Raw genomic sequence first — 25351 nt, 5'->3', positions numbered from 1 at the left:
GGATTTGAGGATGAAGAAGGGAAGAAGATGCGAGTGGAGGGGGATCGAGGGGAAAGGAAGTCACTGCGGGAGAATATAATTTTTTTCCCTGAATTTGTTATTGGGCTCTGCTTGCCTCTACGACGGGCCACACACACACACAGGCTATCCTCCCCAGGGCCCCCTTCCTCTTCGCCCACCCGGCCAGGCCTAGACCTGGAATGGGACGTCAGGCTGTGCGGATCCCAAGCAGCTGCCCCTCCGAAGCCTCTCTCGTGCGGTTTGCCGCCGATGGGACTGAGGTACCGCACGAACAAGCAGCAACCCCGCCCCATCAGCTGTCCTTCAGGGTGGGTGATTCATACCGCCTGTAGACGGATTTGTACCGCAGCCTGTGAAGAAAGAGGGGCGGGACTCAAGCTCCAGCTTCGTCCTTCACTCGCACTCCTCGTCAACAAAAGGCTTCAAAGCCAAAAAGGTCAAGGTCGGATTCACTCGGTGTGGGATGCTAATAAATGAGGAAAAGGAGAAGGAAGCTCCCCCAGTCGGCGTGTTCTGGCCGGCAAAGAAGCCGAGTTGATGTGTAGCAAGCAGTTGTGCTTGACCGTTAGAAAGCGTGTCTGTCCTGCCAGCTGGCAGACCAGACGCTTCAGATTTGACGTGGTCTTACCCTTTCACCCTGCCGCCATCACCACACGAAGAGTGAACGAGTGAGTGGTGCTGCAGGCGGGTGCAAGGTGCGAGTGTTCAGTGTTCAGTCCTGGTGCTTGGTGCTTGGTGCTTGGTCTGGCCCCAGTAACCCCCCACCTTCCCAATGGAAGCTTGTACGACCATTGACAGAAAGCACCGCGCCACACCTCGAGTCGGTGGAGAGGGTCCGTGCCATTTTGCTGATCTTCCAGCTCACTGTGGCTTGCAGCATGGCACGCCAATCAGAAAGGGGTCCCTTCAGAGGCCAGTCAGCCTTGCCGAGCTCCAGCTTGTATGGGACCTGCCTTACTTAGGTATCCGACACGTACAGCTCAGCCAGCCCAGTTGAAGGTCGATAACGATACCGAAGCCTGCCGACCTCGAGATGCACTTGTGTTGCTCGCCATAGGCTTGCCCCTACTGTCCATAGCCGTTGTTATACCCCAATAGCAAACACATTATCCACGAGGCCACAATGTGGCTAGATCGGCTCTCGGTCGCTGGTCAAACAAGCCCATCGCCATCATCATCGCAACCTGCGAGCCGACCATACTCTCCTCTTCCGAGGAGGACATCCAGCGCATACAGCCCCTATGTCACATCGCATCGTCCAGGAAATACGCCCCGCGGATCGAGCCTGTCCTTAGTCTCCAACGACTCATCGGCCTCCCTATTGGCATCTTCCCGCAAAACGAATGGCTCCGGCTTGAAACAATCCCAAACCGCATACGATGGTCCCGATGCGATTGACATCTTGAACAGGATCCTGGGTACCACAGAAGCCGATGGGTCATCCGAGACCGCGACCTCATCGACGAGTATTTCTCTCAACGACCTCGATTTTGAACCTGATTTCGAAGGCTTATCGTTGCGCGACTTGGCTGTCGCCAATATTGATGAAGCTGGACTGGGTCGCGGCGGGCCGCCACGCCGCCAGACGGTCGAAGAGTGTATGCGCGCAGCCTTGATCCTGCGATCTCAAACAAAACATCCACGACTAACGTGTGGGCTACAGATGAGAAGGAGAAGGCGAAATACGAAGATCTGCACCGCTCCATAGCAGTTTGCGATGGCGTGCTAGACTCGGTGGAATCCAACCTCACGAACTTCCGAAACGACCTTGCCACAGTCGCTGCGGATATTGAATCTTTGCAGTCACGATCATCAACACTCACCGTTCGATTGGATAACCGGAAGGCGGTAGAGAAGGCCCTAGGGCCCGTCGTCGAGGAACTGAGTGTCTCGCCAGTCGTCGTGTCCAAGATATCCGAGGGCCATATTGACGAAACATGGATCAAGATGTTGGCAGAACTTGACAAGAGAGCAACCGCTTACAAGAATAATGCGTCAAGCCCGCGGCAGAGCAAAGCGTGGGCAGATATGGGGCCGTTATTGGAGAACCTCATTCTCAAGGCTGTCGAGAGAATCCGAGACTTCATCGTCGCCCAGATCAAGGCTTTAAGGTCGCCGCACATCAACGCACAGATAATCCAACAACAGAACTTCATCAAGTTTAAGGAGCTCTACGCCTTCTTGCATCGACACCATGCTAAGCTGGCCGAGGAGATTTGCCAGGCTTACATGAACACTATGAGGTGGTACTATCTCAACCACTTCACACACTACCAAAAAGCCTTGGAAAAGTTGAAGTTGCATGTACTAGATAAGGCCGACGTGCTGGGACAGGAGACTCCGACACGTCAAGCCTCAGTCCTGTCAGGGTCCAAGCCAAGCGGCCCGCCACATGACGCCTTCAATCTGGGTCGTCGAATCGACCTTTTGACGACAAGCAATCAGACGGCCGTTTCTTCTTACCTTGCTGAAGAGGACGCCTCTACACACTACCTCGAAATACCGTTCCGAAATTTCAACCTAGCGCTCATCGACAATGCCACGGCCGAGTATAGCTTCTTGGCGACCTTTTTCTACCCAGCATTGTCCATGGCCACCGTATCCAAGCACTTCAGATACATATTCGACCCGACGTTCTCCCTCGGCCAGACATACTCTCGAACCCTCGCAGGCGAGACGTTCGACGCGCTGGGCCTCCTCCTCAGCATTCGAATCAACCAGCATCTTGCGTTCCAGCTGCAACGCCGTAAAGTGCCCACAGTGGACGGCTACATCAACGGCACCAACATGCTTCTCTGGCCGCGCCTGCAAGTCGTCATGGACCACCACTGCGAATCGGTCCGCCATCTGACAGGCTCCCTCCCCGCCCGAGCCGCCCGTGCTAGCGAGCAAGCCAAGCTTTCGGCAGCCCCTCATCTCATCACGCAGCGTTTCGGCCAGCTTCTTCACGGCATTCTCTCCCTCAGTACCGAGGCTGGAGACGATGAGCCTGTCGTCACGAGCCTCAACCGGCTGCGCTCAGAGCTAGAGGCATTCCTGACCAGGCACAGCCAGGCATTCGGCACTGACAAGCGCAAGCGCGAGAGGTTCCTGTACAATAACTACTCGCTGATCCTCACCATCATCAGCGACGTCAGCGGCAAGCTGGCGGTGGAGCAACAGGAGCACTTCGAAGGCTTGAAGGCTGCGTTCCAGGAGGGCGCGTGATACGGTAGTGCTTGGCCCGGTACGGCTTGGCAAGCTGTTGTTGCTGATGTTGTTTATATATGAGGCGATGGCGTTCTGGATTCGACGGCATGGAGCAAGGGTATCGAGTCGCACGCGGTTCTTGGGGACGAGCTCTTCTCAGCATGGTGGCCACGTACGTATGCATGAGTTTCCTAGGGAAGGAGCATGCGGGCACTCGAGCCATACGAAACATGAAAAACCCTTGATGTAAATCACGCGCTGAAAAAATGGATCTCATGTTGTTCATTTTATTTTCGTTTTTTTTTTCCTGGTTTCATCTTGATGCTAGAATTTGTACGTCCAAGCCGTGCTGTTCGCCCACCGCGTGACGAACGTCCCGATGACGCCCAGCGGACCGCTCCCCGCCGTCGTCCTCCGCAGATAGACCGCCGCCAGACCGACCAGCACCGCGACACCCACAGCGCCGGCGCCGCGGCGATAGGCCCACAGCGTGGCGAGGATCTTCTTCCTGCGCTCGGCGGCGCGCAGCTCGTCCAGCTGGCGGTGGAACAAGGCCTCGCCATCCTGCATCGTCTGGCGGGTGCACGCGTCGAGGTCGCGCGCCGTCTTGAGGCAGCTCGCCTCCGATATGCGGCGGCGCCACGCAGGGAGGGAGCTCGGCGGGTGGGCGGCGAAGAGGGCGGACGTGTCGGCGATGAGGCGCTCGAGGTCCATGTGCTGGGGCACCTTGGAGAGGGCGAGGTGGAGGAGCGCCGGGTCGTTGTCCGGGTCCTGGGCGAGCTCGACAAGTTCGTCGCGGCGCGACAGCACGATGCTGGCGAACATGTAGACGCTGAAGACGGGCTCGCGGGCGAGGAGGACGTCGAAGAGGCGGGCGATGTCACCGTAGGCCTGGATGTCGTGGGCGTACATTGTGAGGGTGCCGGCGAGGGCGTAGAAGGGCTCCGTGCCGGCGAGGTAGTGTTTGAGGGAGGGGTCGGCGGCGGCGAGAATGTCGGGAATCAGGCGGAGCTGGTCGACGGTCGGGTCGAGGCTCGTCAGCATGAAGTCGCGGATGCGGAGGGCGGAGAGGCGCGCGAGCGAAGGGGCGCGTAGCGGCGCCGAGAGGACGAGCAGGAAGACCTGACAGATGTCGTGATAGCCTTGGAAGTAGCAGAGGTATGGGTAGCGGCGGAGGACTTCGGTGATGAGGTCGGAGAGCTCTCGTTTGCGGTGATCGAGTTCAGCTTCGGTCTGGTCTAAGGTGCCCTTGTTGTCAGCACACTGTCAACCTAAATCGGGTGGACGACAGACTATTGGGATAGTAAATGAATGATCGATTAACGTCCAGCTGGACCTGGTCCTCGTCTCTGTGCCGTGGCAGCTCTTTCCAATCACCACCCGTCTGCGGTTTTCTTGCATCATCGAGGTCATCCTTCTCGAAAGGCACTCCTAAAAGGACCGGCCCTGCCCGAAAGCTTTGTTAGCGGAAAGGAGCCGGTGACAGATGGCGACGTCTTGACAGCCGACTAACATGCTTGCCTTCGGAGATCATCGGTCATAAAGCCGCAATCCGTGGCAGCCAGCGCCTGGAGAGCTGCCGTGTTCCTCCACTTGCAAGCTTCCAGAATGTCGCGAGCTTTCTGGGAGGTGACGTTATTCCGGCCATCGTCGTTCACAGGCTCAGACACCTGGCCGTTCGTAGTGGCCATGTTGAACTTTGGTCTGTGGCAGACACGTAGACCATTCAGTGAGTGATCAGGTGTCGGAATCGATCTTTACTTTCAAGAAACGCATGCTGCTATGTCTCGTCGTCAAGGTCTCTACGGTTTTCTGGGAGCAAGCTGCGTGAGGCCAAAGCAGTGAAACAGCCTGACAAATGATCAACGGCCTATCAGCTTCGGCTGGAACCTGGCTCCAAGGCGCTGCTAAGATCTCGACCCCTTCGGTGGCCGTTGAGTCGTGATCGTCGGTAATTGACATATGGAAGTCGGTTGGGACGCGTACAGTAGAGCCGGTGATGCGCAAGCTGCAGCTCGGTCGTGGGGTGACGCCGTGGCAGGTCATGCACAGACCATCCTCTCCCCTGTTGCGCTGAAGACTGCCTACGTACCAGAGATGCACGGCGTCGAGATATCTTCACGCAAGGTACGGAGTGGTCGATACTTCCAACGCACTTATCAAATTGGCGAGATCAGAAACGAATTGGGTATCAGTATTTAAGCCAGTGCTCTACTTAAAATTTAAAATCCGAGAGCTTTGAGAATCCGTGTTTTTCCCACTCAGACGCATATTCCAACTTGTTCCTCCAGTGAGCTCCTGAATCATGGACTTCTTCAAGTCTCATCGTCGACTTGGGCGGCGTCTTCGCCTGATCTGGCTTCACCAGGGGCTCTGGGGGTGATTTGCCCACCAGCGTCCACATGGCTTTCTCTTCTTCGTAGTTACCCTGCGCATCGATAGCCTCAGCATGTCTTTCCTGTTCGCGGTCCAGACGCACACGCATTTCAACAGCCTCCTGCGTGCGATGCGTCTTGGGAAGCTCATTGACAGTGTACAGCAAGGCCTCGTTGACTTCGTCATGGACGGCGAGCTCTTCATCTTCGTCCTCCAAGGTAGCCTCGTCTTCATCGTCAGACGACGGCGATGACGAGGTGACTTGATCTGTGTCCTCTTCATTGGCAGACGACGTGTCTGAGAAGTCGAAATCGATAGTGTGCGCATTGGTCTTCTTCCACGGCCGGACCACCCGCGGCGTAAGCTGAGCAGGTGGCTCAGGACAAGGGAGCAGTTGTTGCTCTACTTCGGCATATGACATAGGCGGCTCATCATTGTCGACGCCAAGTCCCGCGCCGTCCTCGAAAGGCGTGTCGTGGACCTGGAGTCCTAGGCGCCGCGCGCAGGTTGCCCAGTATTGCCTCGAGTCTCGCTTCATGCCCGCAGAGGCCAGCGCGCCCTCCACGTCCTTGACCTTGACGGCTTTTCGTATGTTTGGCTGAATGACCTGCTTCGCCTTGATCCGTGACTGTGACGTGTATAGACTAGACAAGACGAGCTTGCGAGTGACGGCGACGGCGAGCGCATGAAAGTCCTTCAGTGCAGTAGCGCGTATGGCTGGCGCCTCGTCACTCAAGTCCTGCCAGTTCTCGCCCTCGCACGAAGAGTTCATGTACACGCGCTTGGGGAGCCGCAGCCAAGACTGGAGATTGAAGAGCTCAGCGAAGTCCAGGGGATGCTCCAAGGCACTGTCCTCGTCGATGAGTTTTGCGATTGGGGTATTAATGAGCCAGTAGTCCCCCCATTTCTTCTCCTCCGTCTTTTGCTCGTGTCGCTCGATCCGGAGCAACATGTCATCAGCGACTTCCTCGAGTGCATCGCAACAGGCCTCACCCAGTTCCTTGGCCGCCGGATAGTCCGCCTTCTCGAGATGATCCTCCCACCGATAATGGGGATCTGACTGCATCTGCTCATGCTGGTCCGCTAAGAGCTTGAGGTATTGTCGGATCTCGAGTTCGCTCTTGGTGCGGACTCGCGATGCAAGGCCCGATAGGTCGTCCTTTCCCACTCTCGCCAACGCTTCATAGAAGAGATCCTTCTCCAAGCTTGTCCAGGTAACCATGCCCACTTGATTCGGTTTGAGCAGTGGCCGTTTCTCAAGCACAACCCGATTCGTGGCATCCTCAATGTCGATGTTCAGCAGATCCATGTAGGCGTGGTTGAAGCCAGGTTTGTAGCGCTTGGAAGGCTGCTGCTCGTCGGAAGGCTCTGCGGACCTTTTGAGAGGGCTGCTGCCATCGCGGACCGTCCCAAAACCATCGCCATGGGGATTTACGTGTGGCTTCGGCGACGATAGGGACTCTGGTCCTGAAGGCTGGTGAGAAGCTTCACCTGACGATGCTGCACCATTTCCACTGAGGCTGGAGTAAGAGGCAAAGTCGGAATCCATTCTGGCGCATGTCTGTGTCCCTGGCATTGACGGAGGGCAGGACGTGGTCAGTCGCAGATAGACTGAGCGACAGGCCTTCGATGCGTGTAATGGCCTAGTTATGAGCCAGGCGAAAGGTTGTGCTTTGCGAATGCCCGCCGACTGTTGTCGTAATTGCTCTTCCTCATTGGGCCCGGGTCGCTGAGGCATGAACGTGCCTGCCTACCTTGGGTGGGCTCGGTGAGATGGCCCTAGAATGGTCTCCAGGCACCTTAACAGGCACCTTAACGTAGCGGTTGTCAACTGCTGCGGCAGACACCGCACCTGCACCTTCCCCCACGTCGGCGCTGTTTCGCTTCCTGAGGCACTACCACGTTCTTACCATTTTCCTGATGCGATGGCAGCGTCGAGACCAACCTGGAACGTCACTCTTCCTTCCCCTTGTACCATAACCTCAATCACCCTCTTGGCTGTTTCGCGGATTCAAGGAGAGGCCATCACAATGAGCCATGATCCCACATGTTTTTGCCCGGCTATCACTGCCTTCAGCTGTGACACGCATTCCGAGAACCGCTGTCCGCTCAATCACTAGATGCGCCTTTCCTCAGGCTCTCCCTGTTCGATTGCTGAGCTCCAAAGTACAGCTTCGTGACTATCAAGAAGAATGCATTCAGTCGATTCTTCTCTCTTTGCACGAAGGGCAGAAGAGGCTTGGTGTCTCCCTCGCCACCGGCAGTGGAAAGACCGCGAGTCTTGAATCCATCCCCATGTGCATGTCTATCACTAACCTCAACGCAGGTTATTTTCACCCAGCTCATCCAAAGGGTCCTACCCACATCTGAGCGAGCGACTCAGACGCTCATCATAGCTCATCGTAGGGAGCTAGTCGAACAGGCCGCACGCCACTGCCAGAACACCTATCCCGAGGCAACCATTGACATCGAGATGGGCTCCTTACATGCCTCGGGCATCGCTGATATCACCATCGCCAGCTTGCAAAGCATCACCTCCAAGGATCGTCTTCAGAAATTCGATCCGGCCAGGTTCAAGCTTGTCCTGGTCGACGAGGCTCACCACATCGTGGCTCCTGGCTACATGCGTATCCTCAAGCACTTTGACCTCGACGCCAAGAAGTCCCATTCTCCTGCGTTGGTCGGCGTGTCCGCCACTTTCTCCCGTTTCGACGGCCTCAAACTGGGCGCCGCCATCGACCAAATTGTCTACCACAAGGACTACGTTGATATGATTGGAGAAAAGTGGCTCTCCGACGTCGTCTTCACCACTGTCAAGTCGACTGCTGACATCTCCCGGGTGAAGAATGGCGTCAACGGGGACTTCCAGGCTGGCGAGCTGTCGCGCGTCGTGAATACTGACCAGATCAACGAGATTACCGTGCGAAGCTGGCTCGCCAGGGCACAGGGTCGAAGGTCAACTCTTGTCTTCTGCGTCGATCTGGCTCATGTTGCTGGCTTGACCCAGAAATTCCGCCGGTTTGGACTAGATGCTAGGTTTGTTACAGGAGACACGCCAACTACCGAGCGCAGTGAGATTCTACGGGCTTTCCGAAATGGAGAGTTCCCCGTGCTGGTCAACTGCGGTGTGTTTACCGAGGGAACCGACATTCCGAATATTGACTGCATTGTTCTGGCGCGGCCAACGCGCTCCCGGAATTTGCTGGTGCAGATGATAGGCAGGGGCATGCGTCTGCACGCTGGAAAGACGAACTGTCACATTATCGACATGGTTTCGAGCTTGGAGACTGGCATCGTTACCACGCCGACTCTGTTTGGGCTCGATCCAGGGGAGTTGCTAGAGAGGGCCTCGATGGATGACATAAAGTCCTCGAAGGAGCGGAAGGACGATGAGACACACCGACGCCAAGCAGCCTATTCAGACACGTCCACGGCTGGATCGTCGCCAGAATCGATGTCTATTTCCTTCACCGAGTATTCTTCCGTCTATGACCTCATTGAAGACACCTCAGGCGAGAAACACATTCGGTCAATGAGTCAATATGCGTGGGTACAAGTCGGCCAAGACAAGTATGTCTTGTGCGCGCCAAACGGGTCTTTTATCAGGCTCGAGAGGATTGAGAACCATTCTGATCCCAGCAAGCCACTCTTCCACGCTGTCGAAATGCGAGCACTGCCTCCTGAAATATCAAAGTCCCCATACGCGGCCCCGCGGGAACTTCTCCAGGCTACAACCTTCGCTGATGCTGTTCATGGCAGCGATAAGTATGCCTCCGAGGCGTTCCCGCACGTTTTCATCCACCGCTATCAGAGCTGGCGCAAGAAGCCGCCAACGCAGGGGCAGATCGATTTCTTGAACAAGATGCGGCCGAAGGATGAGCCGCTCGCCGAAGGCGAAATCACGAAAGGTCAGGCCACTGACATGATTACCAAGATCAAACACGGTGCGAAGGGGAGGTTCGCCAGCTTGGAGGTGCAGAAGCGGCGAGCTCTGCGCGAAAGCCAACGTGCAGATCAACGGGAGGTCCTTAAGCTAAGAGAGCGCGTTTCCGTTGGGCCGCTTGCTTCCTGATACCCTTCTGTTATGTCGACCCTCAGAAGCTTGCCTGTCTCAGGCTGACACCTACCCAACTCGACTAATTCTATATATCGTCAGTTACAAACCAGGGATCGCGATGGAGCAGTTATTGACTACGCCGAGCGCGGCCTCTCAACACTGCGATGAAGCTGTCCAGGTTCTTGCATACTCAGGCTAGATGGCCATGTAGGCGTTAGACTATCCAGGGATCTCAAAGTGTAACAACTCGAATTAAGGACGGCTACTGCTTACTCCTTGGGACTACATGCAGCTTGCCCAATATTCTTGCTTCATTGCGCAAACTTAAAAAGTCAGATGCGTGCCGTGTAGGAGATACCCACTCCATAAGCCATATAATTAGACGCAGCACACTGACTGTCTGTAGAATTCATACGCAGCACGTCCTTACTTTTGGTTGAGACTTGCCAAACAAACACTGACACTGCTCTCGCTGTACCATCTGATCCACATGACTAAGTACACCATCACCTCACTTCGCGAGACGGACCAATACCATGAGGACTTACTCCGGGCTATCTACGACCGCCTCGAGCTGGTCCATCAGCGGCTCGAACACCTAGAAGCCCTCACAGCGATACATATGGAGACTTCACGGCAACCCATGGACAAACTTGAGCGAAGCAACTCTTCGCCAGAGGACAGCAACCTCAGTACCAGGAATGACGACGGTCACGCCCTACGCAAGCCTAGCATTAACCACGCACATCTCGCGCAGCGTCTTTCTCGCCTGCCCGGAGGTGAGACTCTCAAGAACGCCGCCGGATGCTTCACCCAGGACATAAGCAGCCTTGTCCGAGATGCTTTTACTGGCACGGAGGTCATCGAGACGGGCGCCCCTATGCGACCAGAGCAACTCGAGGGATCAGAGAACCTCCTTCAGAAGACGCAGAACTCGGCTCAGGAGGGCATCGCGGACCCCCTGCAGCGCCCACCGGTCGACGACAGCAGTGACGGGTACCCGGCCCTCAGTGCTGCCACGGACAAGGAAACGCTCGGCGGCAGCATGCTCGCCACGGCGGGCGGCAACAACTCTCCATCGCTCTCCAGCAGCCCCTCCAGCAGCGATTACGATTCAGAAGCCATTTCGTACTCGGACTGGATTAGCAGGGATGACTCGATGTACGGAAAGCGGCCCTCGGAGCGATCCCCGTCGCCCCTGCCGGATCGTCGTACCCACTGCTGCGAGCGCAAGGCGGCCCTCCTGCGCCGGAAGCAGCGCATCGTCAATGGCGCAGACCTGGATAGCTCGTAAGGCAAGGGGGAGGTTCGTGATCGTGTGGCGCTTGCGTTCAGGCCAAGAGCTTGAGGTAGTGAATTGAGTAGCATTGTGCTATATCATGACAATGATCCCCGAGCTTGTGTTGTGCTGAGTGACTAGTGAAGATCTGTGTAGACAGTCCACCATGGATGGCGTCCTGGCTCCGTCTGCCCTCTCTCTTGTACAGTTGCGTGGACTAACTGTATCATCTCAGTGTAAAAAATTGTATGGCGACCTTGTCAAATGATGCTTCTCCGGCCGGCCTGGTTTCAGCCCCGAGCCTGCAATCATGGGTTCAACGGTACGCTCTCGACGGCATGGTACAGAAAATCAAGTGGAAGACTGAAAGGGGTATCATTGCATATCAAGGCCAACTGAGGCTTCGGCGAGCTTCCGTACGCTTGACCCTATTGTTCCAGTCTCGCCCAGCACTCCCAACACCGCAAATAGCGCCAATTGTTGTCTGGGCAGCCTCCAAACGGCCGCCCGTCAGGCCCTGAAACTTTTCTCAACTCCACTAACCCTGTACCCCCTTCTGGCAACCTCGGATGCCAAATGAGTAGCGAGGGTGCAGCGAGTCGTCACATGGTCCTGCAATACCGCTCCGACCACCGCCCGTGTCCCAGCCTCCCGCGCTCCAATCCGTGGAGCGAAAACCATCCATCATGTTTTGTTTTTTTAGCCTCGTATTCGGCGTCAGGGGTATAAAGAGTGTACGTAAGTCGTAGGAGACAGAGAAGAAGGAACCCCGTAGGGTCCCCAACAAGGCGTACACATGCGTTCAAGGAAATTACTGAAAAAAGCAAGAAAAAGACGTGAACGGACAAAACCTCGGGATGAATGACAGAACTGAGCCGACTGCTGCTTCAGAAGAGACGTTCCGGGGTATTGTACGCCAGGGTATATCCAGCCGGGGTATTTTTCGCGAGAGTTTCTAAAGACGGGAATCTAACGGAAAGGTCCAACAGGACCGGGGTATCCAGAATTCGTAGAATGAGACGTAGAAGGGCGACCGCTGTCGCCGGACGCACGAGTGCTGTGACGGGGCGTCACGTCACCGGGGTGAGGCATAGGCGTAAGCTTGTCGGTGCCGTTGCCAAGAGGGCGGTGAGCCCAGGGGTGATCCTCCTCGTTCAGATTAACGCCGCTATCGTTCCAAGGGTTGCGATCGGCATTAAAACTGCGAGTGGACTCAATCGAAATAAGAGACGACTTGGACACGTTGCTGGAGCCCTTGAAAAAGTTGGCGTGGTTGGAGTGAGAGCTGTTCTTGCGACGGTCCAGGAAGGAAGAAATGGAGGTCATGCTTCCAGGCTTGCGGAGTTTATCGAAGATGGTACTGCGCTCGCGGGCCACCTCGCCTTCGAAAGCGGCCTTGACGGGCGAGTCGGCAGCAATGGGTGCGGGGGCATGCTGCAGGAGCTTTGAATCGAAGTACTGGAGAGAGTCCTCGAAAGAATCTGACTTGGGTCGAGGGATGGAGCCCTTCAGGATCGTAACCTCGACACCTGCGCCAGTCAGCTCGGCAAGCATAAAGTCGACTGCATCACCAAGACCACCTGCGTTGTTCCGGGTGAATGTCCAGCGCAGAGCGAGGGCGGACGAGCCGTCGGGAGCAAGCTCCTCGGAGTCCTGATGAACAGAGACTTCGACCTCGTACTGGTTCTTCAGCTTGGACACAAGGTCTCGGATAAATGCCGGCGACTCGAGGAACTTGACGAGCTCAGGCGTGCGAGTCAAGACGAGCTCGTGGTTGTCAGGAACCATGCCCTTCCAACGTGTCAGCATGCAATTTCTGCTTCTTGGACATGGGACGATGGCGGACTTACAAGGAACTCGTCGACGCAATGAGGCACCTGCCACTGAGGCCCGTTCACGGTCACCTCATCGCTGGCCTGCTCAGTGCTTGGGAACACAATCTTGCAGTTGTACTTGCTCTCCAACTCGTCAATCTCAGCGAGGCGGGCTAGAAGCTGGCGGTGGTACAGGCGATCGACGTTGACGATCTGCGAGGTGTACTCGGAATCCTGCCGACGTGTTAGACAAGTCCCCCGCAGTTCATAATATTTTGTGACTTACAGCTCGATCGACCATCTCCAGGATCTCGTTCTTCACGGCGTCTAGGTTCTGTGCGTTACGCGCGGGAGTCCGGCAAATAACGTTGTCAACCTTAATGTCGTCATCCTCCCGGCCCATGCCGCCTCGATCCATGGCGTTGGAGAACTTGACGAAAACGGAGTGCTTCTTCATGATGCTCTGGATGTGCTGACCGCCGATGCCGATGATGCGCTTGTGGTACTGATCAGGGACGTGGAACGAGATCGAAGCCGGCATCTCCTGCTCGACGAGGGCGAGGCCTTGTTTCATGGCGTCATAGCTTGCAGCTCCAACATCGATATTGAAGTTGTAGTCGTTGAAGCCGTCGAAGATGATGGTGACGTTGCTCTGGCTCATGATCTTGTTGATCTTGCCGTTCTTCTTTCCACTGACAAATTCTCGGTGCTCGTTGGCGAGTTCGATTTTGACGCGAAGTTGATGGTTGCCTTGCACGAGGAATCGAATATCCGACATGACCATGAGCGCAGTCTTGACGGCATCATCCGAGCCAGTCATTTGAAAGTTGTTGTCGAACGAGACATCAGCATCCGAATTGGCGCAGACATCGCCAATCATGGTGCGAATGTCAGTCGGGCTGGGAAGCTGACGAGCCTGAGGAGGCATCTGGTGACCCTCGGGAGCCAACAAGAACCAGGAAGCACTGTAGAATTGACCAGCCTGTCCCATGTCAGAAACTTGCAAGCAGTGGTAGCGTATATGAAGTTGAACCTACCAGCGACATGATTTCGCGAACAGTGCGCTCAACGTGCAGGCCCTCGTTGCCCTGTACTCTGACCATGTTCTTGCCTGTAGCAAGGACAGGGAAGAGAACGTAGGTGCCGTTGGCCTCCAGAATCTTGCGCACCTTGTCCATGCGGTTGAGCAGAACACTGTCAATCTTGGCCGCGGGAATGTTCACATCCTTCATGTACAGGCGAGTGCGTGTTACGGTTTCATGGATCTTCTGCTTGGCCAGTTCGATCGCCTGGGGCGTTTCACCGGTGATGAGGATGTCGTTGGGATCGCGTCGTTTGGCATTCGGGGGACAGTATCGGTACATCTGCGAAAAGGGCGACGGGAAGTAGATGGCAGTACCCGTAGAAGACTCGATGAGCTTGATATTCTTCCGCTGGCGGCCGCACACCACTTGATGAAGGGTCATGTCGAGTTTGAGAGCGTCAACGAGACGACCGAGCTAGCATGCATCGATTAGTCCCATGGGCAGTACAACACGGCATCACAAACTTACGAGCGTGTCAATGTGGATCAGCACGCGGGTCTTGGCATGGTCAACGGAGAGGATGTCACCGTAAATGGCGACTCTCCAGCGCTGGTCGCGACGCATCTCAGCGTCGCCCGTCATGCCGTCCACGACGGGAGTGAGCTTTGGGCCGAGAAGGAAAATGTCGACTCCACAGTATTCGGAGATGCCGTCGAGTGTGGTCATAACCTGGGGTTTCAAGACGGGGGTGGCGGCGGCCAGATCGCAGACCAGCTCACCCTCGACATCGACGGTGGTACAGCGCTTCAAACGGCCGGGGTTAGCCATGGGGAGATGCATGGGGGCGAGAGAGGCGATGAGATGTTGGTGCGGAGGGAAGGGCATACCAAGAAGGTCTGGTTATCATTCAAAATCATCTCCCTGGTCTTTTGGACCATTTCCTGGCTTCCTGACAGGCAGACGGTGGTGACCTGACTGCCCTTGGCATTCTTGGGGGTCGTGGAGACGACGTGTGCCTCAATGCTGAAGGGGCCGCTGGTGATGTCCTTGCACGTCTTGCGTAGGTGAGCGAGGTTCTGGGTGTGAACGGGAAGCTCGTGGACCTGGACATCGTCAGGGGCGTCGACCGAGTGCGTCCATCGCATGACGGCGTCCTTGGTGGAATGGAGGATGTCTTCAGTATTGGGGCCGGCGAGGTCGGACCCGAACGGCACATTGAAGGCATAGTGAACGATGGGGCTTGGGGCGTTCTAGAGGCTGCTGCATAGCGATCGAAGCAGCTTGCTGGGACATTGTGTCTCGTCTCGGGTTCATTGGATTGACGGGCATGTTGGGACGACCCATGCCGAAGTTGGGGCTCATCCTCTCGGACCAGTGACGCATGTTTGCCAGCTTATTCATGATGAGCAGACACCATGGGACGGGGGTGTTTCGGGGGTATCGTTCGAGATCCTGAGCCGTTGGCGAAGAAGACCGAAGGAGATGGGAGATTGGGTGCCGATGCTGTACCGGGTGCTGGTACAGTCAAGTCGAAGCTGGACGTTGATGGTCGAGAGCCGCCGATGCTCGGGTATCTGGCAAGGGTAGATAGATAGAACAGTGGGTTGGGGGTTCAAGGAAAGGGGGGGAAAGAGTAAAAAGAAGAGAATAAAGACGTCGAGTTCGTACTCCTTCCAGCGTCTCTCGCACTCGTGGGTATCCTCTTTGAGGGGAGGGGGGAGACGGAGGGGGAAAAGGGAGTAAAGAGGGTGGGTGGGAAGAGGCAGTCGAGAGCGTGTTGAGGTGCAAGTTGTGGAGGAGTGGAAGGAAGAGAGTTGCGGACCAGACCTGGGCTGAGACTCGCAGGGCCAGGCCAGGCTAGAGAGCAGGCACCTAGGTAAGGTAGGTAGGTAGGTGAGATAGGTAAGTACCTTACCTTAGTGGTGAGTAAGGCAAGGCAGGCCAGGTAGGTACCTAGGTAGGTGCCCAGGTAGAGTAGAGAGCCGGGCAGACAGACAGGCCATCCGCCAAACGGCACCAGGCCAGAGACGTCGAGGTGCAGGTGCTAGGTACCACACAACATAACCTTCAGGCGCTGGGCCACTCGAAACCTCAGCAAGTTCAGTGGGGAGGAACAGGCAAGCTCCAGCGGCCGCAGGCCCCCCCCCTCTCCCCTCCAGGCGAGTCCAGGGCTCAGGTAGCCTGCGCTGGGCCACTGGCATGATCCACAGGCACGGGACTCGGAGGGCACGGAGCACGTTGGGGCCAAGCGGGTCAGGCTGGGCCAGGGTAAGGGCCAAACTGTGGATCCCGATGGAGGACTTGGCCGATGGGTATCTCACGCATCCAGAGTGGCTGAGCAGGTACAGGCATGGGAGGTCTTCACCGAGAAGCTCCAATGAGATTCAAGCGGGACCGCTGGGCCACAGCCCACAGCCCACAGCCCACAGCCGGCCGACGATCCATAACAGCATGACGGTGCATGTTGCGGTACATAGTACACATGACTGCGCCGATACATCCTGGTGTTTACTTGTACAAGTATTAGCCTGCCCAAAGCTCTCGACCGTTTTGTTGCGGGCCCCAGCAGCGTCATATTTCCATTCACTTCTATCAGCTCAGAGATCGTCTTCGCGCAGAGACAGTCCCGGCATGCGATACGAAGCAACAGGTACGGATGCCTCTCGAATGCAGGACAAGCCACGGCTTGCACTCAGCGTAGCATCACTCTCAATGACACACACGACGAGAGCACAAAGACGTGACACTTGCTCAACAGCTGAACGGAACAATCTGTCCAGGAATGCGGAGAAGCAAGAAACGCTGGACGTAGCTCAAACTGAGCAGACGAGGAGGCGCGACGCACTGGCACGTCAGTGTCAACCACACTAGCCATATTCGGCCCCCGTGTGCCAGCCGTGCCAGCTTCCTCCAAACCTTGGAAGCTCCCACGGCGTCTTGGGCGTCCACCAGGCCAGATGTTGTCTAGACATGAGGGGGGGCGGACAGACGCGTGTAGTCTGAGTATTCGGACGTTTCTTCGAATCCAAACACACACACTCGGAAGACATTGGTCAATGCGGCTCCATGATGGGTTCGACTCTCAAGCCAGGGTCGAATGCAGCCTCCATCTCGGCATCGCGGCGAGCATCAATTCCGTCACCAAGTCTTACGATATTCGAAGCGATTCCAGAGGGAAACAAACCCCCCTTTGACTCTCCACCGGCTCCAACGACTGACGTGATTCCTCCTCCTCTCCGCACCGCTTGCTTGTGGGCCTAGATTGCAGTAGGGGGGGGGGGCGGAACGCGAGCAAGCCAGTCTCCGACTCTGGAAGCTGTTCGAGACCTCGTACCCAGCGAACGGCTTGCCTACGACCTGGGCATGCTCCCTACGCCATCAGTGCCGCCCCCCGCTGCACTGCCCTGCGCTATCACTGTCAGGCTTCCGACCCGACACTACCACACCACACACCACATACGACGGAACACGCAACACGCAACACACACACACACACTCGTAGTCATCAAACCCTGGTAGCCTGGAATGCCCTACCATTCGTCCCCGTCAGGTTTTTTGCCAGCCTCGAGCGAGCCACAAATGAACACCAGCTGACGCAGACACAATCTCCCTGTGGGATCTCATGACGAGCCCATCCCAAGCCTCCGGGAAGCCCCAGGTTCCCTATGATAGCATGCATCCCTGTAGCACCGTCGTTCTAGGGCATGGCTACACGACGCATGTGTTTCCTGACAATCTGGCATCTCATCAACCCCGACGAAAGGCACTGGCCAACTGCTCAGGCATTGAGAATTACCGACAGGCACCATGTGGTTTGGTCGACCTGCTGGTGAGGAGGCAGCCGGCTTGGGCAGAAGTAGAAAGCCATGGCACTGCAGCATGGCAAATACTGAAGACGAGAGGGCCCACGCTTGTCCACATCAACGACAGCTTCGATAACCTAGATTCCCATGAAATCTGGTCGAGTACGCCGCAATAGGGCTGATACCCTTACCGACGAGCCCTCAGCGGGAGACGGCCCCATCGCCAACCTCCCCCGAGCATATGCTGGGCCCCTTGCCTCCTGGTCTTGCAGGGTCCTCCGATGGCATTCCTGCTTGACATGATAAAAAGCAGACGTGATGGGAAAGCATTGGACAGACGAACTAAAATCCTCATCATTGAAACGTCGGGCCAAGACAAGGTTTCAACCGCATCCGATCTGCGGGGCCCAGGCTTGCCGGTCCGTCTCAATCTGTTGCGCCGCGACTCGAATGGCCGCCCTCGACTGGGGCAAATGTTCGTCCACTATTTCTCCCTTGCTGGGCTCTGTGGCCGACGACCCTGACGATCCGTCGCTTCTCCTTCCAATGCCTTGCATACTAGGTACCATGTACCATGTACTGGAGTAGCTCCCAGCCTTTACAGAAAAAGTTATTCCTACCATGGATACGTGTCTCGGCGCGCGCCGTGAGGCTCTCAAGCTGGGGGAGAAAGCATACCCCCTGAGCCCCTGGCGGCAGTCGCGCGTTCGCCGAGATCGCTCATCCGCTGGGAAGATCCTATCCACCCTCGTTCTAACCATCTATTCGGGTCGCAGTCTCTTCCTGTAGTTCCCTACCATGTATATTCGGCCTGCGAAATGACACCGCAATGCCGCTGACGTTGGGTCCGTGAGCAATGCCACCCCTCCCCTCCAATCCCTGTCTCCCTACGTCTCTCTCATCTGCTCACTTTTCACCGGCATACTGCCAACACGACCCTTCATTTGTAAGTACGTACATGTAGGTACTTACAGTCGAGCATCGGAAAGGGGAAAGGGGCGGGCCAAGGGGGTGGGGGTTTCAAACCCACCCACACACCTGTCAGACCTGTCGCGCTTTCGGCAGCGAATGTCTCCATCCGAAACTCGTAAAGCAGCAAACACCACCTCTTTCAATGGACGAGAGACGACCAATGTATACCGTCCCCAGACACATGATGCATCGAACGTATGACGCCGCCCTGTGTCCGTCTTCGCAAGGCCGGCGGCTCGAGATCATGACCAGACTCCCGTCGACTGCGAGACGCTCACGGAGGGCCGCTCACGTGCTCTGTCCCGAACTCTGTACGAGGTATCCGCTACGCTTTGGCCCTTCAGGCACCTGTGCAACAATATCACGCTCACAGTACGAATGCGTTTGGAAACGGGCTCATTGATTGATTATGCTGTCGACCATGCGGGCCGGAACACTGGTATTGCTTTACACAGGTAGTACATGGTACAAGTTTGCTCAGCCATGTCACGGTATCATCCGCTTGACAGTAGCGTGTCTTGATGTTCATGCTCCACAAGCTCTCCTCTCCATCCTTCGTGATTGATATCCAGCCATTGTTGGGAGCGTGAATCCGGACACGCACCGAAGTACAAGTTGCTGGCCCTATCCGCATCTGGCCTGCACCCATACTGGCTTCCCCGCTTATTCTCAACGATAGATCTCCCTGTGAGGCTCGCTGCTGTAAGCCAGATCCTGAGGAGCACCAGGAGGCCGCTCGATGTAGGCAACGCCCTCGTCGCCGCGGGTAGCATGTCCGTAGTAGGTCTCGACGGGGCGGGCACTGAATTCCCGCCGCGGGGCACCCGACTCGGCAGGCCGCATGCTGTAGGCGCGAGGCAGGGGAGGGTGCATCATCTCACGATGCGCTCCGGCGGGAGGATAGCTTGGGTGGGCAGGCAAGTCGGGTCTGACGGTCTGCACCCTTCCATACTCGGTTGGCATCTCGTAGCGGACCGGCTCCGCAGGCCGGGCCGTGGTTGCACGCATCGCGTACTCCCGTGGCGCCCCCTCGGCGGGGCCCCTCTCTTGACCCGGGCCGCTCCTGACCTGGACATACTGCTCCAGTGGCGGGGGCGGCATGGGACGAGATGAATACTCGCGCTGCCGGTAGGCCCTGTGGGGATCAGTAGCGTACTCCGGCTGCGTAACCACTCTGCGTGGAGCATAGGTCGGCGAAACCCGGCGGTACACAACGCCATTTTCTTCATATTCCATTGGTCGGCGAGACTCGGCTCGCAAAGGCCGCTCGTAGAGGACCTCCGCGTCGTCCATCCTCATGGGTGGCGGTGGTACTGACTGACGCACCGCGGGAGCAGGAGGCTGCGGCTCGTAGTAATGCCGGCCGGATGCGTCGATTACTACGCGGGCGGCCGGTGGAGCCATGAGCGGTGATGCGCGCTCTCGCATCAGTGGTGACCGCGATCTGGCTCGGCCAACCTCTGGCCGTGCACTCATGCGAGGCACCTCGTAGGCGTCGCGGTAAACACGTTGGGGCTCGCGATCGTAGCGGTCCACGGCGACAGGTTGGGCCGCGGCGGGATAATACTCGCTTGCGCCGTACTGGACTGGATACGGCTGCACGCTGCTGGTAACTCGACGGTCCTGCTCGTACACTGGCGGAGCGTAGCCGTAGCCGCCCGCTGCAGGCGCGTAACTTGCTGGTCGTGGGCGGTAGTCATCTGGTCCCGGGTAAGCAGGAGCTGGAACGTGAGGGAGAGCTCCGTCATCTCTAAATGTTCGAGAGGGCTGACGCCTGTGGAGATCCTGCGCTTCCTCTGCCTGCCTCTTCTGGCGCTTCTGGGGCCTGGTAAAGGCTGGAACGCTAAGAGGTGATGGTGACCGCGGCTCCTCCTTGATATACGGCACACCCGCAGCATGGGCCCCGGCCTTCTTGTTCTTTTTGTCCTTCTTCTTCCCTTTCCCCTTCGCGCCCTTGCGGCCTCCTTGTGGTGAGCTGTCCGGGCTAGAGACAGTGTTTGCCACGTTGCGCAGAGCAGCGACTTGGGCTGTTGTGCCCTGGATGATACCTGACCCTTGGCTGCCTGGCTGGGCCCGCCCTGCAGTAGCCAGCGACGATACGTGAAATGGCTGAGGAGCAACAGGTGAAATGGCCTGAGCAACAACAACAGGCGATGGCTGCCTGGGGGCATGGGGCTCTGCGGGCCGATACTGGCCTGCATTGCGAACAGACCTACCAGACTGCTCATCAAGTTCCATCATGTTTCCTGACCCCGAGCGGCTAACCTCACCGCTGCCATCGCCGAAAGACGTGGAGTCAGCTGTTGTGTTGCCATCCAAAAGACCATGTCTGTCTCTCCTTATTTGTGTGCTTGTGCTTGCAGAGAAGTTATTGTTGTTGGTGGGATAGGAGTAGGAGGGGGAAGTCGGCTGGGGAGCACCCATCGACGACTGGCCCTGCTGCTGATAAGTAGCTACTGGACGCGAGACAGGCGGGTGAGCTTCGGTCTGCTGTTGCGGCTTGTACTGGGCAAGTACTGGAGCAGCGCCAGGGACCGTGGGATAATATCGCTGATCTGGCTGCAACGTGGGCACGCCGTCGGAAGCCCGGCCAGCTTGTGAACTAGCCTGCGACGGATCTGGCGAGTTGTGCTGGGAGGAGTAGTACGAGTTCTCGTCGAAGGAGTCACTTGCAGCTTCAGGGTTAGCAGCCAACCCGGTGGCATCAGCATTCAGAGGAGCAGTGGCCTCGACAAGAGTTAGCGCCTTTGATAGAACGTCGTGCAGGTTGAAGTCGGCCAGCGTCTCCAGCTGCGTAGATGCCTTCTGCGCGATGCGGCGCTGATCAACCTCTTCTCTCAGAGCGCGCTCTAGACGCTGCCTCTGCAACTGTATCTCGGCTCTAATGAGATCATCAGATTTTTCGAGGAAGATGGGATCGATCTGTGCTCCCGCCGAGCCGTATGCCCTGGCCGAAGAGGCACTGGCTTGGGGCGCTGCAGGAGCGCCCAAGCCGGGCACGTAGGCATTGGGGGTGTGGGCAGAGATGGCGGAACCGCTGTTGTTTTGACGTTGGACAGCTTGTTTTGGCGCTCTGGGCGCGCCTATGGGATGGGAAGGGGATGCAAGGTTAGAACGGGAGGGCTTGCCGGACGGATGATGCGGGACTTTGATCCTAGGATGGGTGCCAGCGACGATGGCATCTCGAAACTGCACAATCTTCTCGCACTGCTGGATCTGGTAGAGAACATCCTCCGCTGATGGATGGTTTGCTGGCGGCAAAGCACCTCTTGCAACCTGGCCTGTAGCCATGGCGAGACTAGGGTCAGCGACGCGAGGCGAAGACTGGCCCGAGAGTGAAGCTCGCGACGTGGTATGAAGACTCGAAAACTCGAGTAACAGAGAGTAGCATCAAGCGCTGGGGACGAAAGAAGTCAGAGAACGACTCGAAAGCGTGCCGTGGTGCAGTTCCTGAGACACGACAATCTTCACGGCAATGCCAGTGTGGGATGGGGATGCGCAGAGGAAAAGCGGCCAACGACAGCAGATATTGCGACGTGTTTGGGGGAGTCTCCGATCACGAGCAAGCTTCATCACAGACAAGATTTAATTCTGGCTCTGGCTGGTACAGGGGCGCACGGGATACTCGGTTACGGGGGGCTGCGCCAGTGACTTAGCGCCCCGTTAGTGTATGCACCACCATTGCGATGTGGCTGCTGCGGCTGCGGCTGCTGTGGCTGGTTCACAGGGTGTAGGGAGTGGGGGGCGGCCATCACATTCCCCGCGGCCACGACCCCACGACTGGAGCCCCCGGGCCAACCAAGCCAACATTGGATGCACCTCACGTCAATCGAGTTAGGCGGCCGGTGACTCAAAGAACGACTCGACAATTTCATGATTCATACGTTCATTCGCAGACGGGAATTAAATGACCAGTGTCCTCTGCGCTTCAGCCACAACTTCTGTCTTCATGATCACCAGACTCTCCAGCTCACTCAGAACTTTCACCTCAACCCTCACACGCCTCACTCCAACCTTGGCTATACGACCCCAAACGACTTCAAGATTGATCACCTCCATTGCAGCCCCTTCGAAGACCCTCCAAAGTAAACGAAGGCCGACGGCAGATCGCATCGTACTGACCGCATATACGAATCAAGCATTGAACAAACGCGCCACCAGCACCATGACGGGGGATCAAAGCCAGACCAATGGAGCGCCAGCTTCCAAACCAGTCCTCTTTTTGTAAGCTCTTTCAACCAAGGCCAACATCTCTGCCTTGTACTGGACTATCGGGACTGATGTATGTTGAAGCGATATCGACAACTGTCTATACCCTAGGAGTGAGTTGAGCAGACTTCAAACCGGTACATCGCGCCATGTGACCTCGGACTGATCGTCTTAGAATCTCAAATCCAGGACCTCATGGCAGAGCTCATTGATAAGTTCTTCTCCAACCACCTGTCCCTCTCCTGGGATGATGCTGTGAAGCTCCACAAGGAGTACTACACCAACTACGGCCTCGCCATCGAAGGCTTGGTCCGCCACCACGAAATTGACCCCCTAGAATACAACTCCAAGGTCGACGACGCCCTGCCCCTGGAGGATATTCTGACGCCTGACCCAGAGCTGCGCCAGCTGCTGCAGGACATTGACCGTAGCAAGGTCTCTGTGCGCCTCTTCACCAACGCCTACAAGACGCACGGCCAGCGCGTAGTGAAGCTCTTGGGCATCGAAGACCAGTTCGAGGGTCTCACGTTCTGCGACTACGCCGAGCAGCCGCTCACGTGCAAGCCTGCCAAGGCGATGTACCTCAAAGCCATGCAGCACGCGGGCGTCGAGAGGCCGGAGGACTGCTACTTTGTCGGTACGTGCTCTCATTCTTGTCGTTTGTTCATTGTCGTTTGGACTAGTGACTAAAATGCTGTGCAGATGACTCTTACCAGAACTGCAAGGCCGCGCAAGAATATGGCTGGACGGCAGCCCACCTGGTCGAAGAGGGCCTCTCCGTGCCGAGGACACCGGCGTCACAGTACCAGATCCGCCACTTGCAAGAACTAAGGAACGTTTACCCCCAGTTCTTCAAGTCGGCCAGCTCCCAGACTTTCCATAGCGCGGCGATATAGTGTCTTTAGACTACAGTGTTATCATGTTTTGTTTTGATTCTCGCAAGGGTCGTCGGGCAGACGAGTTATAAATTCATAGAGGCGTCCAAAGACCAGTCCATTCTGGCCGGGTATCATGCTATCTCTTCCGAGGTGCCCCTGGTGCCCACCCCCTCCCAAAAAGAAAAACGCCCGTTACGCCCCAATAGCCCATGCATTCATCTGTTCTTGGCAGCCGTTGGCAGTTCACGGCCTGCGCACGTTCCGTATCACCTCGTCCAGCTTGACGAGGATCTGGTCCTTCTCCTTGATAGCCTCCTGCCTCTGCACCTCCGCAATCTTGAGCTCCTCCTCCAACTCGCGCACATTCTTCTCCTGGTCGGCTTCGCTGGTGTCGAGACCGGGCAGGGTCGAGATGAGGACTTCGATCTGCTGCTCCTTGACGATGAGGTCGCGTGACAGCTCGAGCAGGCCGGCGCGGAATTCTTCGGGGTCGGCTGGTTCCACTGGACGACGTCAGATCGCGCCGGTCAACGACCCATATGGTGTTTTCCCAACCCTACCTTCGAGCTGGCTGGCACCCTTAGTGACATCGCGCACCTTGTCCTTCGGCCCTAGGACCTCGAGGTCATGGTGACGGTTGACGTAGTGGAAGCAGGCGACGAATTGCTGGGCCAGCTGTGGGACGCGGGTCAGCAGCGATCTTGTGGGGATTGCATCTTGGACTCTGGGAGGTATACCTGGTCGACAGCGTCCTGCAGCTGCGTGAGTCGGTCGGTCATGTTGGCGGCGCAAACGGTCGCATTCGTGGTCGCGAGGCGGGTGGTTACGGTAAGGCTGAGGGATTGGGGAAGTCATTGGCCGTGAGGTTGATGGTGGTGGTTGTCGAGTGGGGCAGCACATTGGCAGGGGGGTCTTCACGGGCACATCAGCGTGCATGGCAAGGCACAATGGGCGCCCTGCAACGCCTTTACCCAGCATCGGAGACAGGGCTAGACTTTGCGTGAAAACAGGTATAACCCTATTGCTTAAAGATTCTTTGTACCTTTTTTTCTGTGTTTTCACTTTTCACAGGCTTGACCACGTACGTTGGCAGAGAATAATTGTGCTTGATGTAGGCACTTGCGTTGAGGTTTTGACACAGGAACAACTTGTCCATTAATCGGCCAACATCTATCCTCGCCACTCGAAATGGGCAGGACTGCCAGGAAACAGCCTACAGTACATTGAAAATCGAGTATGATAGAAAGCCTGGTGTCCTAGAAGACCATCAAACTTCATATTCGCATAGAATCAGTGACGCGCAAAAACAATGGTGTGACCGACCTAGACGGGACAACGGGGTTACCTTCTTTGGGCATATCCTTAGTATTGGTTCACCTGTTTGGCCTCGTAAGAATGAATTGTATTTTAGGCTTCGTTGTACCATAGTATGTGTGGTACTTAGCGAGCAGCACGACCTCAGTTCGTAGAAATATGTACTCGATATGTTCACGAATAGCGCTCTCGAGAAGACTACCCATTACACTACACTTGTAGTGTACTGTAGTTTTCTATTACCGCCGTACCCACCCAGGAAATCCAAATAAACTAGGTGCCATAAGATCATGCTGCATGTTCACATACTAACCGGTAAAGGCCAACTTGCGATGACGTATGAAGATCATGATGCTGCTCGAGGACATGTGAAATTCTTTCCTTCTGGTGGCTCTGTTTTGTTTTGCTGGATGA

The 25351-nt window shown here is 56.5% G+C and overlaps 8 protein-coding genes across 8 annotated transcripts; 3 read left to right on the top strand and 5 right to left on the bottom strand.

Annotated features, from left to right (window-relative positions):
* Positions 1-1144: 1144 nt before the first annotated feature.
* Positions 1145-3228, top strand: VDAG_00361 (Vps52 / Sac2 family protein; the record flags this gene model as incomplete). The annotated part of the gene is made up of 2 exons (XM_009651738.1): positions 1145-1619; positions 1685-3228. 2 exons carry the CDS (start codon positions 1145-1147, stop codon positions 3226-3228), a joined length of 2019 nt encoding a protein of 672 aa, XP_009650033.1.
* Positions 3229-3534: 306 nt separating this feature from the next.
* Positions 3535-4901, bottom strand: VDAG_00360 (GTPase-activating protein gyp10; the record flags this gene model as incomplete). The annotated part of the gene is made up of 3 exons (XM_009651737.1): positions 3535-4448; positions 4504-4656; positions 4724-4901. The coding sequence occupies 3 exons, from the start codon at positions 4899-4901 to the stop codon at positions 3535-3537; spliced, it is 1245 nt and encodes a 414-aa protein (XP_009650032.1).
* A 524-nt stretch (positions 4902-5425) lies between these two features.
* On the bottom strand, positions 5426-7135 carry VDAG_00359 (uncharacterized protein; the record flags this gene model as incomplete). The annotated part of the gene is made up of 1 exon (XM_009651736.1): positions 5426-7135. One exon carries the CDS (start codon positions 7133-7135, stop codon positions 5426-5428), a length of 1710 nt encoding a protein of 569 aa, XP_009650031.1.
* A 924-nt stretch (positions 7136-8059) lies between these two features.
* Positions 8060-10937, top strand: VDAG_00358 (Irc3p; the record flags this gene model as incomplete). Its single annotated transcript, XM_009651735.1, has 3 exons — positions 8060-9530; positions 10050-10078; positions 10143-10937. The coding sequence occupies 3 exons, from the start codon at positions 8060-8062 to the stop codon at positions 10935-10937; spliced, it is 2295 nt and encodes a 764-aa protein (XP_009650030.1).
* Positions 10938-11891: 954 nt separating this feature from the next.
* VDAG_00357 (KH domain-containing protein) lies at positions 11892-15162 on the bottom strand (the record flags this gene model as incomplete). Its single annotated transcript, XM_009651734.1, has 7 exons — positions 11892-12713; positions 12773-12970; positions 13023-13718; positions 13774-14235; positions 14290-14565; positions 14649-15011; positions 15085-15162. The coding sequence occupies 7 exons, from the start codon at positions 15160-15162 to the stop codon at positions 11892-11894; spliced, it is 2895 nt and encodes a 964-aa protein (XP_009650029.1).
* Positions 15163-19205: 4043 nt separating this feature from the next.
* VDAG_00356 (uncharacterized protein) lies at positions 19206-21827 on the bottom strand (the record flags this gene model as incomplete). The annotated part of the gene is made up of 1 exon (XM_009651733.1): positions 19206-21827. The coding sequence occupies one exon, from the start codon at positions 21825-21827 to the stop codon at positions 19206-19208; it is 2622 nt and encodes an 873-aa protein (XP_009650028.1).
* Positions 21828-22701: 874 nt separating this feature from the next.
* VDAG_00355 (SSM1 protein) lies at positions 22702-23641 on the top strand (the record flags this gene model as incomplete). The annotated part of the gene is made up of 4 exons (XM_009651732.1): positions 22702-22760; positions 22830-22858; positions 22921-23382; positions 23448-23641. The coding sequence occupies 4 exons, from the start codon at positions 22702-22704 to the stop codon at positions 23639-23641; spliced, it is 744 nt and encodes a 247-aa protein (XP_009650027.1).
* Positions 23642-23866: 225 nt separating this feature from the next.
* VDAG_00354 (mediator of RNA polymerase II transcription subunit 21) lies at positions 23867-24402 on the bottom strand (the record flags this gene model as incomplete). Its single annotated transcript, XM_009651731.1, has 3 exons — positions 23867-24126; positions 24184-24298; positions 24361-24402. The coding sequence occupies 3 exons, from the start codon at positions 24400-24402 to the stop codon at positions 23867-23869; spliced, it is 417 nt and encodes a 138-aa protein (XP_009650026.1).
* Between the last annotated feature and the right edge of the window lie 949 nt (positions 24403-25351).

Source organism: Verticillium dahliae, genomic scaffold (genome assembly GCF_000150675.1).
Source record: "Verticillium dahliae VdLs.17 supercont1.1 genomic scaffold, whole genome shotgun sequence".
Taxonomy (NCBI): Eukaryota; Fungi; Ascomycota; class Sordariomycetes; order Glomerellales; family Plectosphaerellaceae; genus Verticillium; species Verticillium dahliae.
The sequence above is the reverse complement of the archived record's forward strand: the minus strand, read 5'-3'. Positions and strand labels throughout refer to the sequence as shown.